The sequence below is a fragment of the Aphelocoma coerulescens genome, chromosome 8, assembly GCF_041296385.1.
Source record: "Aphelocoma coerulescens isolate FSJ_1873_10779 chromosome 8, UR_Acoe_1.0, whole genome shotgun sequence".
In the NCBI taxonomy this organism is placed as follows: Eukaryota; Metazoa; Chordata; class Aves; order Passeriformes; family Corvidae; genus Aphelocoma; species Aphelocoma coerulescens.
This window is the reverse complement of record NC_091022.1, coordinates 5,285,642-5,303,589: the sequence shown is the minus strand read 5'-3', so window position 1 is coordinate 5,303,589 and position 17,948 is coordinate 5,285,642. Positions and strand designations below refer to the sequence as shown.

Here is a 17,948-nt window from a genome sequence, read left to right as displayed (position 1 = left end):
GCCCGGGGGACGCGGGAGGAGGAGGGACAGGGAAGAGGCGGGAGGAGGAGGGAGGGGGGAAGGAGGAGCGGAGCAGCGCCGCCGCCCGCCCGCCGAGCCCCGCTCGGGCAGCAGTCCCCCCGGCACTACCCCGACCCCTCGCTGCCACCGCGACCCCAGCTGCGATTCCCCAGGCCCCCGGGAGGCTGCGATCAGCGCAGCTGCTCAGCACCCGTGGTAAAAGCTGCAAACCCCACGTTTTTCCACCCGAGTTTTGGGCTTTAAGGAGGCTTTGGGAGTGTTGCTGCTAACGCTAAGATGTCCCTTAGTTTCGATGCTTACGAACCGCCACAGTTGCCCCCATGCTGCGATTTCTGAATACGTCTTTGAATCCATCGCCCTCATCTTTCTCACATAGATCGGGAATTAAAGTAACTTTGAGGCTTTTATATTAGAAAGCTTTTGGCAAACATCCGCGGGATGTCCGCACGAAGCAGCCGCACACCCCACACCCATCCCACGCTGCAGGAGGGATGCACTGTCCCAGCTGGAACACAGCTGAAAGATTAATATCGTAGAGTCATAGAAAGGCTTGGGTGGGAAGGGACCTTAAGAATAATCTCATTCCAACCCCCTGCTGTGGGCAGGGACGCATTCCACTAGCCCAGGTTGCTCCAAGCCCCGTCCAACCTGGCCTCGGACACTCCCAGGGATGGGGCAGCCACAGCTTCTCTGGGCACCCTGTGCCAGGGCCTCCCCACCCTCACGGGGAAGAAATTCTTCCTGATATCTGATCGAAATGTACTCTCTGTCAGTTTAAAGATGTTCCCCTTGTCTTATCACATCTGCCCATTTAAAAAGTCACTCTCTCTTTTTTATAAGCCCCTCTCAAGTACTGGAAGGGGCTCTAAGGTCTCCCTGGAGCCTTCTCCTCTCCTGGCTGAACAACCACAGCTTTATCAGCACCTCTTGTTGGAAGACGGGGAATACAGGGAAGATTTTCCCTGTACTTCATTGACTCACCCACCACGGAAATGTTCCCATGAATAGACCGATAGCAATTTAGCATAAAAATACATAAAACATGTTCCACCAATTAAAATTATTGGGTTACGATCTTAAAAGGGGCATAGTACACAGCTCTCTTAGAAGTTAATAGGATTTAGGCAGGCTAAACCCTTTTAAAGATGAAATCTCTAATTAACTCTAAGGGCCACATCACAGCGTATTTGGGTTTTACTGTGGGTAGGAAGTTTTTCCAAGGTGGACAGACCCACTTAGAGCAGGTGCTACTGTTGGCTATGTGCTTGCAACACTTAAAATGGAGGAAACCTTTAGCAAGCAAACAATTGTTTAATTATCCATAATCTCATTGTGAATTGCTTGCATCCAGGTAGTATATATATAAAAATATATACACACACACGTATAGAGAGAGAGTTAATGTTTGCTCTTCTTTGCTTATAGAACTTAATTTGTCACCCACACCAAATTATATTGTTTCAGTTTCCCAATCAGATGACTTCCCAAAAGCTATCACAAAAAGGATCATCCTAGGAACTTTGATAAAGAATCTCCAGGGGTCATAGAATCATCTGTACTAAAATTTGAGAAGCTCTCTCAATTTGTATGCATCTTCCTGAACAATTAGTGCAAATATGTTCCTCCTGTTTGCCCTTCACGATGCCTTTATAATTGTCCTTCTAGATACATTAATGAGGCTTTTCTTTCATGGTTAGTTTGCCACATGTTGCTTTTATGCTTGGATTCATTAACCAAATAGAAGGAGCAGCTTTGCAGCTTGTGCGAGGTGACTAGAGTTTTGCAGGAGCCAGCCCAATCCACACGCACGGAATTCCACTGCCGCCCACAGGACCGCTCACATTTGGAGGGTGGGGACTAATGCTGCTGAATTATATTTGGTGTGGGGCTGGAAGCCAGCTTTTTCCATCCACTGAACACTCAAGCTGGGTCACAGTCCTTCTGATTTTACGATATTTCAGCAGAAATACGCCCCTCCTGTGCCTGCCTTTGCCAGAACTCCGAGTGTGTTTTTAGCCTGTGCAGCTCTCGATGCCCTCAGTGAAATCTGAACTACCTTCAGCTCTTTTCAGACTCCTCCCTTCTTTTTATTTTGTGAGCAGCGTCAGAGCCATAATGGTTTGCTGGGGGCAAATGGAATGCCTCCAGCAGCATCCCAAAGCCAGTAATTTGTTCTCCAAAGTGACGTTCCCTCACTCACACAACTCCCTGTGCTGGCTGGCTGCTGTGGAACACAAAAAAGGGAGAGCAGCAGATGCCTGCAACATGAGATGTTCTTCCACACAGAAGAGAAAGGAGTCAGTGCAGCTTGATCTCTCACTCCCAGTTACACACAGTGTGGGGCAAAGTTTGGAGAGCTCAGGTGAACAGTTGCCCTGACAATTCGTGTCATTCCAACACCTATCAATGTGTGTGACTTTATGTGCACGTCCAAAGAAATCTGTATGCATTTTGACTTCTTTATTAGTGGCCAAAAGTATATCCTGTGGTTTTTTTTTTTTTTTAAGCCCAGACTCCATCCTGCTGTGACAGGACAATGAGCCACTCTGTGGTGAAATATTTTAGCTTTGAGGAAGAAATGGCTTTTTGCAGATGTTAAGTCCTGCAGAAAACAATTTAAGTCATTTGTTTCAGCCTCCTCTACATATCTACACCAAACAAGAAGATTCCAGCTGCGACAACTGTCTCTGGCAGAGGGATAATCCCTCCGTTTGGCAGGTGACAAATTCTCTCTGAGGCAGATTTCTTCTAAATTAGACTTGTTTCCCACATTGTAGAAAACAGGTTCCATCCTGCTGATGTAAATTGTCTCATCTATAGATTGATGTGGATCCATCTCCTTCTACTTGCTTCTTCACCTCTAAGAACTCAAATCCATCCAATTATTTCCCAACAGATGAGTGAACCACTGTTGCCAACTCTTCCATGGAAGTCTTGGAGACTTGATTTTTTTATCCCATCTAGCTATCTAGCTATCTATTCTGTGCCCAGGGAATTGGAGTGCTGGCTAACACTATGCTTTTTAAGCAGCCAGCTACCTCAAAATTCCTTGAATTAGATTGGCCCAAATACGACTTCCTGTGGCTACAAACCACATATGGGTTACATACATATAGACCAATTTGCATTGATGCTTTTATAATAGAATAGCCAGTGTTTGAAATGTATCAGAAGAGACACTGAGACAGATGCAGCTGGTAAGCCAGACCTGGGACATTTGGCATTAGGTAAAGCATATTCTCATTGGAAGTCAGAGCTATTTCTAGTGAAACAGTCCAAAGTGCTTTTAATAGCAGTACCTTGAATTCATGTCCCTAACATGCAATCTATAAAAGCTCTGGACACTGCAGATTGATAACGTATTCGTTGCTTTGGAGCCTTTAGAAGAAGGGACCGTGAAAGGCCATGGCTGGGATAGGGGGTAGGAACGGAGCGGAGGCGGAACGGTCGGGGCGGCGCGGCAGTTTCCGGGAAGCGCTGGGGTGCGCGGCGCCGCCCGGAGTGAAGCCGCGTTGCACACAGGCGGGAGAGCATGGAGCCGGCGGCCGGGGCGGGCCGGGGGAACATTTACCTGGCCCCGGGGGGCGAGCGGGGCACCGACCCGGGCCAGGGCTCCTCCGTGGCCGGGCGGGCCCCGGGGGCACAGGGCAGCTGGTCGGGGGCGGCTGGCGGCAACTGGATCGCGACTCACCCCACGGTAGGCCGGGCCGGGGGTCTCTTGGTCTCTCGGGGGTCCCGCTCTCCCGCCAGGACCCCGCAGGATTCCTCCCTCGCGGCTCTCGAGGTGCACGTGGGTCCCCCCCGGAGGGTTCTGGGGGGAGATGCTAATATAATCTATTATATTGGGTGTATCGAGGGGGACTCCGGCCCGTGGGGTAGTTGGGGAATGCCACTGCTGGCAGGGGTGGAGGTTATAAATCATGGAATCCCGGCTGGGAAATGTAAATGCTTTAAACTTCGACTCCATCTTAATTTTTACCACACCGAAAACATGGAGGTGTTTAATTTGGCCATCGTCTTATGTTCATGTGCTGCAGCAAAAATAGGTAAAAGTATTTACCCCAAAATAGGTAAAATTCCACAAAGCTAGAGCTGTCCCAGAAATAGTTGTGATTCCTCTTGTATTTGTTCGTTTTGCTTGCTTTTTTAAAGTGCTAAAATATGGGGAATGCAGGAGAAAAAAGAGCTTTTGAGATACTGTCAGAAAACAAGTCCTGCTTTTTGATTACCTTAAAGCTGGTGTGAGATTCCAGTGTCTCTGCTGGCTGTAGAGATGGTGTGTGCATTCTTAGTATAACCTGTGCTTTCCTTCACTGACGTTCCTCTTTGGGTCTCAGTTCACAGAAATGATGTCACTTGATGTATCTGACAGCACTCAAGTCTATGCTGCCTTTCTGGTGTACCTGGACCTCTTAGAAGGTAAATCAAGGAAGTGACTGTATCCCAACAAATGTCTTTGCTCTTAGGACCTGTTAAATTAATTGTTTGCACTGGGACAGACCTTTCCTACAAAGTCCTTGGTGCCCATTTTGAGACTTGTTGTGCTGAAAGTTTCTATCCTCTGTCTCCCTGGAGCCTGTGCAAAGATGAGGACCCATTTCATCCAGCAGCTCTAGGTGCAGGTGTTCCAGGGCAAAGGCAGTCAGCACGGAAAAAAGAGCAAAAGAGGAGTAGGGGAAGGAAAAGGAATGTAGGAAGGTGAAGTGACAAGTTCAGTGATTGAGCTTGTGATAGTCTTCACTTGTAGATTAATGTGAAGTTACTCACATAACAGTGTTTCACCTAAGTCAAGTGTGGTAGCAGTAATTCATAACCATTGTAGTAATATAATATAACATAACAATATAGTAATTTATAACAAACTGTAGGTGTTGTGCTTAGGGTCATGGCTTGGTGGAGGACCTGGCAGTATCAGGTCAGTGATGGGACTCAATGATCTTAGAGGGCTTTTACCGCCAAAATGATCCTGTGAAATCTAGTGTAGTCTTCTGGTGTCTGCTCAGAGTGAGGCAGAGTTATGTGATATATAAAGTTCTGCCTGGATTCTTCTAGGTTGGCTTTATTGAAAAGGGACGGTGAGTAGGCAGCCAGCCAGCCTAAGAAAAATATTTCAGGTTTGCTTGGAGCCTGGTGCTTCTCAAGGTCAGGGAAGGGAGGGATTTTACAGTCCAGAAATTACTGTGTCTGTTGCTGTTACACTTCTGAAGAAAATGCCTTAATAGTCTTTAAAAGAAGATTTCTCTAGTTCTGGGGCAAAAACTTCAGCAGGAGGTTAGAACTTTGTGTTATCATTAACCATGCTTTTAGCACCTGTTCTTCACAGTTCAGGGTGCTGATGAAGTCCACATTTGGGTTACAGTGCTACAGATGACTGAAGCTGCATGGTTTTGTCTTCTTTTTGCCTTTTGAAGGGGAGCTTTGTCAGACAGATCCCTGCTTACCATCTATCAGTGCAGCTCTGGAGCAAGCAGTCTGGTCCTGCTCTGTGGGTTTCTTCAGCAGGATTGCTTCTCAGGAGGGGAATTTGGCAGATGAGTGGAGTTTTCCTGTGGGGAGGGAGAGGGAAAACAAAACCTTAGATGTTAATTTAAATACTGCATTTGTTATTTGACTGATTAAAACTTGTGTTTTGTGTTCTGCCCCTCTTATCCCCGACGAACGTTTCTAGGGAGGAACTGGCATGAGGTGCAGCCCGTGGGAGTGGCAGAGCTGCAGCTGGTGTGTTTGCATGCCCGTGCCAGGGAGCAGGAGGGGCTCCAGGTGATGGTGCCGGTGCCTGCACACATCCTGATCAGCCACGAGAGGTGAGGGTGTGCTCACTGCTTGTCTCGGGTTTCCACTGACAGAAAAGGGAGCACAGATACATTTTACAGGCTGGTGATGGCTTGGTCAAGAGGGAAAGGAGGAGGAAATAGAGGAATATTGGAGGAAAGCAGAGTTATTTTGGGTGCTGCAGACATACAGGCAGCTTGGAACATTAAGGAAATCTCAACTTTGCATCAGTCTCTGTCTCTCCCTGTCTGGATGGAAGTGGTTCTTGGAGGTCAGCTTCCCGCAGCAACTGATGCCCACTGATAAACACTTCCTGTTGTCTGGAGTTGTGTATGTTCTAGGAGATAACAGTGGACACCAAAGTATGTGTTTGAGGGACAAGGTTAGACACAGCTTATGTTTTGAACATTCTTGTGCTGATTTTGTAGTGTGGGAAATGTAGCGATGCTTCCTGAGTTGCTGGACTTGAAAGGACCTAAGAGGAAAGAAATCTTCTCAGAGCTGCCTAAGAATCAGCTTTTTTTATTGTCAAATTTGTGGATAAGCCTTGTGTGGTTTGGTTTGCTTTTGCTTTGAAACTATAATTTGGCTACTTTGAACAGGAAACTCCTTTTACTTTAGATGTAGAGTCTCACATGCCTGTGATTTTCAACTTAATTTCCTCACATAAACAAGAGTGATTCTTCAAGCAGAAGACAGCACAGCCATGAATTTGTTACATTACAGATATTTGCGGCCTAGAAAATTTCCACTACAGTAGTTTTACAGTCTATTTTAACTGGCCTCTAGAGCGGCCTCGGACACACAGTTTGATTTACTCTCTGATAAAGACTGCCTTCTCTGACTGGTATTTGCCATGATGACTCTGAAGACCTGGACTATTTCAGCTGCATCATATGGTTGTACGTTTTTCAGTTTCTTCTGTTCCCACTCCTGCTAGGAGCTGCCTCAGAGCTGACTTTACAAATCTTACTGGTTTTTGCTGCTTCCTCTTGCTCTGTGGGCAGCAGCCTGACACAGTGGTAGGTAGCTAGTTAATTGCACTTATTAGATGTACGTGTGCACTTTAGGAGTGATGTTTTTGCTTTTTATTTTGGGTTTTAGAAGTGAGAGATCAATGTCTTGCTGACAGACTTTTATCATCATTTTGCTGTTTGTTGAGTGAGGGGGAAGAAAATGATTTACTAGGTATTGATGTGGTTTAGTACTGTTTTTGTGCTGAAAAAAGTATTATATTTGCAAGTGTTGGTCAACCACTCCTATGGGCTTGGTGCTGCAGAGAAATGTGATGTGATCTCCACAGCAAGTGGGAGGGGGGTGTAGGTGTGTGTGTGTGAAAGGGACACACTGAGACAGGGTTTTAGGTGGTAATAAGAAGGCAGCCAGTGAGGATGTGGGCTCTTTGAGGAATTCCACCTATGTGCTGAGCTGTTGTGCTTGGTTAATTTAGTGTATTTCCACCTGGGCTGAAAACTTGGATTCCTGGCATTGGGTCAAGGCCAGGAGTATGTTCTGGTTGACTTTTGATGACAGATATTCCACTGCATGCATGTCCTATCTTTTACTGTGTCATTGGAGCTTTTCATGGGGAGCCTCTGCACTTGTTTGTTCTGTGGTGATGCTGTTTGCTCTGCCTCTGGCACTGGAGTGTCTGGAATCTAGTACTGGAAGGATGTGTGGTGGAGAGGCAGAGTGTGAATGCATCACATTGATTAAAAGTACAGTTTCTGACTAGGGTTTGCTGCAGAGCAACTACATAGGGTGTGCTGTCACTAAAATGAGCTGAATCCCAGGCTGCAGTGCCAGGTCCGTCCATAAAAGCCTGTATGTGTTCAGTATCCATGGATGTTGTCAGGCTGGGAGGTTGTATTTGCGTACAACACTTGAATTTGTGGTATTGAACGTGCATCTGCATTTTGTTCAAAGCAGCACTTTGGGGTTTTATGTTACTTGCTAAAAGCAGGGGAGGAAGTATGAGTACAAGTGAATGCAGCTCACTTTGTGTTGAAAATAAGCCCTTGGAGGGATTTGGGAAGGTGAAAATGTTCTGTCTGTATTTCTGGACGTGGAATTGTGCTAACTGCAAAAGAAGCCAGTAACACCAGCAGCACTTCCTTGTTTAACCAGTAAGGCCTGGGTGGGGTTTGGAGGTGACATCTTGAAATCAGACTTCCATCTTCATTCCTCTCTGTGTTTTTCTTACTGGTGGAAGGAAGAAAGTGATTCACAGAAAGTAATGGATTTTAGTACTATGGATGTGCTAAAAAAGATCTCATATTTGCAAATACTAGTCAGTCACTCTTGTGGGCTTGGTCTTCCAGAGAAATATAGGGGTGGTTCTCTTCTTCAAATCCACATCAGCCAAGCTCTGCCTTCCAGGTGTCTCATGAAGTTCCCTAGTTGGCTGCCACCGAGAAGTGTGTCCTTAAAAGGCCACAGGAAAGTTGCTGTGGAAATTACCAGCAGGATACCTAGGCAAATGACAAATATGAGTGCCCTACAAAAAGTCTAGTCAATGTTTTTTAGCCTATTACAAGATTTCATCATGTCCAGTTTGAGCATGACAATTAACTGCTGAAGGCAAAAGCTGTTCTGCTTCCTAAGCTCACTGTCCACTTCTGCAGAGCTGGGTGGAAGCTGCTCATCCAGCCCTGGCAGGGTAGGGCTACACAGGAACCCACCAAACTACAGAATTATGGGCTCTGAAGCAGAGAGTAAATGATCTTACACAGTCTTGAGAAGTGGCTTTGTGCTCTGTGTGTTCTTCAGATGAAGATTGCTGAATCTTCTGTGAGCGAAGCCCTGGGGAGTATGATGCAATTTCTGTCTGTCTTGGCCTGCTCTGATTCACACACAGCTGGCTGAGGCTTGGAGAGCCTCTGAATTCAGCAGGGACTCATGCTTGCAGGAGGAGTTTGTAGGTGCATTGGCTGGGGTGTGTTTGCTGCTCACTACAACACCTTAGTGCACACCAAGTACCTCGTCAGTACATTCCAGAAATGTGGCTCCCCAGAGTGGAGGAAGCAGTCGAATCCTGGGAGTGTTGCTTCAGAGCTGGCAGAAATGACTTGCATAAACCAAGCTCAGCAAGTTAGGAGAGCTCACAGTGTTGACAGCTGGATTTTTTAGATAGCCTGGAAAGCCTTGATCCTTCAAGGACCAGGGAGTTAGGTCCCAGATCTAATAGAATTGGGCACTGTCTGTCCTAGACAAATAACCTTGTCTAAGCAAAATGTTTCAGATAAGATGTCAGATTAAATGACACGTCACTGCTCTGTTTGTATTTTGCATGCAAGTGTTGGAAATGAGGGATGAAGTTGCCTGAGGTAATGGAGACCTGTTAAGTTTGGGAAAGGCTTATTCCATTAAAATGCTAACTTACTTTACAAAAAAGCAATACGTGAATGTTTTGTTTTAAAGCTGACAAGTGTCCTGAGAAGGAAATCTGAGGACTGGAATTTACTGTCTTCAAAGTCTGTAGATGGTGAAATAAATCTTGCTATAAACTGAAAAACCCTGTTATTTCAAAGCACTGGAAGTGTGACGTGCGTCTTGCATCCTCTTCACAATTTTGTCAGTAACTCCCTTGCTATAGGCATAATTTACTCATTCAGTAAACTACACATTGAAAATGTAGTTAGTGGCTCCTAAATGCAAGCTCTTTATTAGTATTTTTAACTAAATTATTTTAATTTAGTATTTTAAATGAGACTGATGCAGCTCCCACAGCAGAGCTAGTTATGCAGTACTGTGACTGAACATCCAGTAGTAAGTGTGTCCTGTAGAACTTTGCTGAACTTTGATACCTCCCTTTTGCATGGTTTGTCTTGTTTTCTTCTTGAACTTCCATGGAAAAAGATATTTATGTTCCTCGGGGTTTCAATTCCTTCTCCTGACCAGTGTGGCATGTGGTGTTTTATTTGCATTTATTTTTTTCTTTCCATTACAAAAACTGAGTTTCTTCTAGCATTCCCTGTCCATGTGTTTTGGGAACAAGTCCCAAGGACTAGTGGTGTGCATTTACACGTTCTCCCAGCCCCATGTGCTCCTTCCCACATATTTCAAGGCACTGGGTTAATGCTGCTGCCTGCCCTGCAGCAGGGTCTGGAGCAGCATTCCTGATGGTGAACTGTGCTAAAGTTTGCACTGCTGGCTAAATCCAAGGAACTGTGCTCTCTGGGAGGTTCCTGTGCCATGGTGCTGACCCAGGCTGGGACAATGGCATGCTCCAGTGCCCGGGGTAATGATCTCTGCAGTGGCACAGAGACCAACTTGTGTGCACTCTGCAGCCCTGCCTGGCGAGCAGGGGAGGGAGCTGTTAGGGCTGGCCAAGCCTGCAAGGAATTATTCATCCAAGTATAAAGGGCAGATTGAAAGCCTTTGGCTTTTATGGGATGGAAGGCAGTAGTTCCATTTCAGTTCAATGGAGCTCTATGCAACCTCCATAAAACTGCTCTGAGCTTGCAGAATGATGCTGCTTCTCACAGGCATTTCGTGGGATTTGTCTCTGAAATGCTCTTTTGTTTATCACAGAACTTGCTGCTTGAATTCTTTCCTATATGATTCTGCCCTTTGTTGGTTTCTGCAGAGTCAGTTGAAACCTCAGGGTCACCAGCTGTACACCTGGTTCTTTCTTCCAGAGAAAAGGGCAGTGTTATTTTCTTGGGAGCAGATATTGGTAAACACAGCACAGATTTCTGATGGGTGTTGAGGGCCTACTTAGTGCAAAATCAAGATGGGGGAAGGATGCAACATTTCCCTCTGCTCTTTTGATGGATTTGTATGGATTTTCTTGTTTTGGGATTTATTTTATTTTAAAGATATTAATTGCCACAGTAATAGAGGACCAGGTCAATTCACTGCCATCATTAAGTTCGAATGCAGCAGTAAGGACAGATGCAGGATGACATTGCTAGTGCTGTTCCCTTAGCTGCAGTGCTCCTTGCACAATGTTAAGTAAGCTAAACCTGCTCCTATGACTAATTCTTTGGTAGAAAAAAGCAATCCCTACTGACTCTAGTCTGTAGATAACTAGAAAGCCGTTTCTAAGCTGTTTTTCTAATGCAAAGTGTTTTAGAAATGCCAGCTCTTTGGATAACAGAGTGTTTGAGGTGAAGTCCTTTGCATCTCCTAGAGCATGAGGTGAATGTGAGTTTGCTTCCTGGGTGGAAAATGAGGGCTTTGTCCTGCTTGCATTTGGTTGGCCTCGTGGGAGCAGATCTGGGTTTGAGTGAACATGCAGGCACCACCAGGTTTTAGAGCTGGGCTTTCAAATTACACTGGAACCTTTGCGCTGCATGATCTCCAACAAATGAGAATTCTTACAAAAATACTTAGTCTTATTCTACTTGTGTACGTTCCATAAAACTTTAGAGTGTTTCTTGTGGTGTCTGTATTCTCCTAACTTCAGTTATTTTTCTTTCACAATGCCTTTGTTCAAGAGGTACCTTTTTTGTGTGGGATGCCTAAAGCTTCTGTGCTGCCTGTTTTAACATTCCCTGGCTTTTCATCCTGTGGAGAGGGAGAGGATTGGAAGGAGTAGTTGCAGGGTATTTTAGCTTTGATTTCTCACTGTGCATGCAGCAGCACATTTGATTGTTCTGTGCACCCCCCTGGGGCTGTGGATGTTTTTTTTTTACCAGGCAGTCATTGGCATAAATCCCAAGTAGGTGGCGTGGGTAGGGTTGTCTGCCTCTGATGTCCATTGCCAGGCTGAGCCTATGGGTGAACATCTGCTCAGGTGATAGAGTGTTTTGTCTGCTGTCCTTGAGGAGGTGACACAGTGCATTCTTCCAGCACAGGCTTTACTTGAGACTGTAGTGAAAACGTGCTGAGCTTGTACTCAGACCCTGAAGAACAGCAGGAACTATTGCACAGCTGTACCTTTTCTCGTGTCAAGTCTCTCCATTCTGCTGAAAACTGGGTGTGTGTGCAGTGGAGTGGGCATGCTGGAATTCCTGTGGAAAAGGAGGACCCAGAGAGAGCCAGTCCATGCCAAAGGCTTAACCCCACAGCTTCTGTGGGGCTCACACTGTTGGAGCACAGCTGGGGAAGCAAGCCCAGAGTGGTCATGGGCCCCTTCGTGTCAGTGTTCCATCAGTTATCAGTGGTTCCAGAGTGTGTCCTGACACACACCTGTGACCCAGGGGGAAAGGCTGCTCAGGGTGCAGGGGAATGAAGGCAGTCAAGGCTCTTGGCATCTGCCAGGCTACTGGATGCACTGAATTCCTCTGTTCCACTGATGTTTGACACTTTCAAAACCATTAAATCCACTTTTTTTAAAGCAAATTCATCTTTTATAGTTGTTATCCTCTGTATGGTGTAGCAGATTGTACTGGTCATTAAGGAGCTTATTGATAGCCATTAACTGGGTACTTTGAATCAGATGGATCTGTTGGGGGGGTGTTACCACATGGACTTCATTTCCATCATTGACTGCAGCTGTTGTGTGGGATGGGCAGGCTTAAGGGCTGTTTCCCTTGAAATAAAGGCTTCTTGCCTTGTTTAGGATGTCAAATGTGCATTCTTTGAATTTGAGAAGGCCAACAACACTTCATGCTTTCTTTATTTTTCTATAGACAGCGTTAGATGCATTAGAAGGATTACAAAAGCTATATGTTTCCTGCAGTATTTCTTCCTGCTCATGGCAGGCAGCAAGTGCAGTGAAATCAGAGGTTCTGAGGCTCCTTTGCAATGTCTGCTGGTGCAGAGGGATGTTGTGAGCAGGCTGGACACAGAGGCTGCTGGGCATGCCTTCAGGGGAGGAGGGCAAGGGATTGGCATCTGACACAGACTTCCTGAATTCCAAAGCTTATCCCTCTAAAAGATAGCCTCTCACCACTTTGCAGATGTGCTGCAGTGCACTGTGGCTCCTGTGGTATGCATGAATGAGAGCCCTTGTCTTGGGGCTGCCTATGTGGAGGGAAGGGGGAAGAGGAAAAGGGTGCATTTGCAGTTGTCATTCTTCATCTGTGGACAACAGATTTAGCAGATCATCCTGATGCAATGGCATGTCTTTGTGCTCCTTACATAAATCCTGGAACTCTTGTCTCCTGAAAAGGAAGAAGAAATGCAAAGAAATATCATTAATCTGTTGTCAGGACCTGGCTGCTTTTGGGATCATGGGGCATCTTTGAAGTCCTAGTTGCTAAATAGGGGGAAATAAAGTTTCAGGTGTCTGTGCTTGGCAGTATAAGAAGAAAACATGAGTACCAGAAATGCAGATCTAAGGCCTCAGTGTTCCATCCCTGCTCCTAATAGACTATGAGGAAAACCAGTGACAGGTATTAAAGAAAATAGGAAGGAGCTTCTGCCCTGGCTGACAGGTGAATCCAGGCCTCTGCCTGACTCTAGTCCCACATACAGCAATGTCCACACTCAACACAAGTTTGGTTTCTTTGGGTCCCAAAATATCTCTTCTGGGTAGCTGTGCCCTTTAATTTGGCACTTTATCATTAATTCTATGTTGCATTCCCAGGAGAAAGAGAGATTAATGTCCACTGCTTCATGGGTTGTTCTTTCCTTGGGGTCTCTGCCAGCAGTCTGGCCTCACCAACTTAGAGCTTTCTCCAGACACTTGGCTGCTGAGGGTGGTGAGGCCCTGGCACAGGGTGCCCAGAGAAGCAGTGGCTATCCCTGGAAATGTCCAAGGCCAGCTTGGACAGGGCTTGGAGCAACCTGAGATAGTGGAAATATCCCTGCCCTTGGATGGAACTGGATGAGCTTTAAGGTCCCCTGCAACACTGATCATTTCATGATTCTGCATGTGACAATTGGATTCTTGCTCTCTGCATGTGTCAGGAAGGACATCTGTAGTCTTTTCCCAAGCTCTTGTTCCCTGCCAGGGTTTTGGCAGGACACTGTGGTGCTGGGGGTACCCCTGCAGAGGGGCTGGAAGTGACAGGAGCTGGAGGTGCCGAGCACAGAGTAAGTTACCTGCAGACAGAGCCTATTGAGGTGGTGATGAGCACAGGAGTAGGTGTCCCATTGCCTGAAGGAGTCTCTTGCAGTGTTTCTCCTCTGCCAGTGGCCAGCACAGTCTCTCTCACCTTATTTGTTGTGTTGTTAGGAAATGTGCTGATGTGGAAGGGCTAGGATGGGGCTTTTCCCAGCTGTGGTATCTCTGTTGCATGAAGTGACTGTTGTGTTGCCTTGCTGTGTGTCTGGGCCAGTGGTGCAGGCAGGAGGAAAGGCCCTCCTGAATTTACCAGGCTAGATTATGCACGGCTCAGAACACACATGGATCCTTAAGAAGGTCATGCATGGGCTTAGCAGCGAGGCTTTCCAGGATGCTGCTCATTCTCTGCTGCATTCCATTTGGCTTTTATTAGAGGATCAAAGGGGTTCTGAGGGAAGATGATGATTGAAGTCTGAAAGCTGCTGCCTTTAGAGAGAGCCCTGTTTTCAGCTGCAGTGCCTGGCCTCAGAGCTGCCTGTGCTCTGCTGGGTGAGCATCTTCATGAGGGTGCATGAAGCCAGGACTGGTTTATCCTGGTGCACAGCTGAACTCCCCCTGGAATGTAACCTGTCCCAGCAATCTCAGAGGAGCCCTCTTGCACATGACCTGCGGGGGAAGGAGGAAGCTCCCTGTGGTAATGTTCTGTGGGAAGTGTTGCTGTTCTGTCCCTGGGCACCGCACTCCTTCAGGACTTGCTCCCCAGTTGGACCAGGAATTCAGGGACTCCAGGGATCAGTGTTGTCCTGAGCTCTGAACAGAAAAGTAACTGGCATGTGACTCTTAAAATAAGCTAAACAGGAAAAATTGCATAACTTTGTCTTGAGCTTTTAAGGAAGACGTTATTTGTGCTGACTGTCCTGAAGAAGAACATTAGTTTTGTGGCTTCTAGTCTAGACAGGGATGTAGAGAAACCTGGCTTGAGCTCCTGGGCCTTCCACAGTCTGGCAGAGACCTGTGGCACAGGGACTGGAAGACTTACCTCTGCAAATAGAACAAGTCTTAGTTATTCAGTTCTCCAATTGAACACCAGGTGTTATTTAATTAGATGTCTTATTTAAGTCTACGGAAAACAGGGCCAGTAGAGATTGCCGTGCTAAGATTGTGGTGGATGAGGGGTGGCTGAGGCACATGCACATGAGTACACATAAGCAAAGCTTAGAAGCATGTGTTGAGCCATTTCCAGCAGAGATGTGTATAACTGATTCTGTTATTTTCTTTTGTTGCTTGATTACATGACTTTGGATTTTTATCAGAACAGATATTATGCTCACTTTAGTGAAGACAAGTTTGCAGAGTGAGAACAGGCTGAATAAAAATAGGAATGATGCCATTCTACCTTTGTGCCATTGTAGGTGGTTGTGGACTCCTTTCTAAGTGATTTTTTTTTTCCTCTCCTAGGTTAAGGGAAATACTGAAGAAAGCCTCTCTCCCTCCAGAGGATCCCAACACCCTGCTGTCGGTTACCTTGGCCATAGTTGAGACAGACTCCACAATAGTCTACTATAAAATGACTGATGGCTTTGTAATGCCAGATCCTCCTGATGATACTGAAGATGTAGATAGCAAACAGTGGAGGAAGAAAAGAAAGAAACTTTTCAAATGATTAGGACAGAGAAAAAAAAACATTTCTTAGACACCTGTGCTCAAACCCAAACAAACGCAGGAACTGATGCATGTGAATAAGTGGTGTGCTAAAGTCTGCCTTGGCATATCAAGGATGTGTTCAGGGGGAACAGAGGCTTGTGCAGCTGCCCTGTGTTGAAATGCCATTTGAGGTATGAAGTAGGTCATACTTTGAGACAGATCAGTCCTGACTAATAAATACGCTTGGGAAGTGTTTGCAAAGCTTGTGTTTCCTCTCTATCTGATCAGGTGCATAACAGAATAAACACATCCTTACCCACACTGTAAATATTGGTTAGAGGTAAGTCTGAAGGGCTTCTGGCAGAACTGAAGGGTTTTGTGGTTTCCAGAGTGTCTTTGTCTTAGCCCTGTCAGAAGCACTCATGCTGCCCCCCAGGTTACATTTCTGAATGTTGCTTTCTTTCCTCTGCTTTTGGAGAAAAGGCTTTTCCACAGAAATACCTTATTTTATTTTTTTCCCTGCAGAGGAAAAATGATTATAGCAGCACCAGGGGCAACTAAAACACCAAAGTATGTCACCACCTATGCTGTAAGTGCTCACTAGTTATCTGCTTCAGGCACCAGCTAGGTTTCTAAAGCTGTTGTCATTCCTAGGATTTCTTTTATTATGTCTTTGGACATAGCTTCTGCATATTGAAAGTGATTGCCCAGGAAGTGCTTCAGCTTGGAGTTAAGAGGAAAAAACTTGACTTGTAGTTTCTTCTGCAGAAATTTTCCATGCCTTTTGCATGGAGGTTTTCTCTATGTTAAACTTAAGAGTTCCTTGGCAGTCAAATAACATCCCAGAGCAGCTTCTTGAGCATGGGATTGTCCGTGTGACAGCTGTGTGGCCAAGGATCACACATTCAGAAGGTGAAGCACAAGAGCTCTTTTTTTGCATGGGTAGAAGAATGGGAGAGAATCCAAGAAACCAAGCTGGAAATGAAAGACCATTTAAGCTTTGCTATCCCTGGGACTAGAATGGGTGCTTCTATGGCTCTGGAGCTTGATGCTAGTTTGGCCAAATGTGCTGGGAGGCAGAATGATACCACAGGGAGTCTCACCCACCCTTAGAGGAGGTGTGTCACTGTCACCCGGAGCTCTGCAGGACACCTTTGTTCCATACAGCCAGGGGAGACTTGGCATCTGTGGGCTTCAGTTATGGAGAAAAAGAGAGTTTTTCTTTGCCCTCCTCAGCATTGCTCCCTCCATGGAGGAAACCATCATTTTACTTTGTTCCGATGCTGTCCTGCCTTGAAGGGGTCCCCTGTGCTGACTCCTGCCATGCTGTGTGTGACTTTGACGTTGATATTTCATGGGATCCATGGCTTATTCCATAAGGCAAGTGTTACACCTGGCTAGGCTGCCTACCACCACGTAAATTGTCCTTGTTACAAGCTAGGAAATACTTTAGCCCCTCAGGAAAAGAGCTGGTGGTTTGTGTGAAGGAGGCTGTAACAGATGCAGCATGTGGCAGATTTGTTATTTAAGTGACATATGCTTAACCCCAAAAGCAAATTCCTTTGCATTTGCTTCAGTTTCTGGGAAATGCTGCCAGTTTGCCCTTTGCTGCATGACAGATGCTTGGCTTTACCCTTCATTTTATCATTTCTGTGCACAGAAAGAGTAGCATAATTTGAGCCTCCTTTTCTATACACTGAAAACTGCTGACCCAGGCTTCACAAGTCAAGTTGGAGAAACTGTGTCCTAAGGCTTTGATTTCTGTTTCTTCTTGTGTCCCACTGAGAAATGATTATATGGGCTTTTTTCCAACCTCCTTAGATTGTGGTGGTTCTTTATTTTGGAGGGAAAAAAACCACAGAAGAACAAAAAATATCACAGCACTCTTGGTCCCATAGGTATTACAGTGTAAACAGGGATGTTAAATAAGCTTGGAGCCAGCTGTGCTGTTCCTTTACATTCCACTGAAGTATTTCTCTGTGTGAGCAACACACAGACTGAAGCCTCTGGTCTTCCAGGCGCTGAATAAAGATGGGAAGAGACTTGCCGTAGAAGTAGATCAGTTCAGAGCAGTAGTGCATTAACATTCCTGCATCCATAGCATCCTGGTGCTGTGCCCAAAGTGTTTCAAGTATGACTCTGCTTGAAGTGTTGGTGAGACATCCATGGAAGCGTGAGCCATGACACTGCTGCCAATCCAGCACTTATTTCAGCCCAGAAGATTTTGCAGGCTCCATACTGCTATCTTTTCGAGTTTTTTTAGGTTTTATTTGCCAAGCACAGCTTGATACATTTTACTGAATGGCCCTGACCAACAGAAAGTGTTTTAAAATCTGGAGAGTATCATTTTGCAGTAGATTATTGTTCCAAGCCTTTCCTCTCTGCGGAGGGATGTTTGCATTGCTGCTTCCCCACCGAGTCAAGAATGATAGAAAAGCAAAGGGCTGTTCTGGCCTGGCTTTGACAGTGAGACTTGGCGCCTGCTTACGTAAAGGAGCCTTTGCTTATGCAAACTGTGTCTCCTTGAGGCACTGCTGGCACCATCACCCACCTCTTCTGGATGCAGCCTGTCTGCAGTGCACACAGAACATTCTATGTGAAGAAATGCTGGTGG

The 17,948-nt window shown here is 45.9% G+C and overlaps 1 protein-coding gene across 1 annotated transcript; it reads left to right on the top strand.

Annotated features, from left to right (window-relative positions):
• Positions 1-3,526: 3,526 nt before the first annotated feature.
• Positions 3,527-15,595, top strand: TSEN15 (tRNA splicing endonuclease subunit 15). The gene is made up of 4 exons (XM_069023341.1): positions 3,527-3,718; positions 4,359-4,440; positions 5,690-5,825; positions 15,149-15,595. Exons 1-4 carry the CDS (start codon positions 3,554-3,556, stop codon positions 15,351-15,353), a joined length of 588 nt encoding a protein of 195 aa, XP_068879442.1. The 5' UTR covers positions 3,527-3,553; the 3' UTR covers positions 15,354-15,595.
• The last annotated feature ends 2,353 nt before the right edge of the window (positions 15,596-17,948 follow it).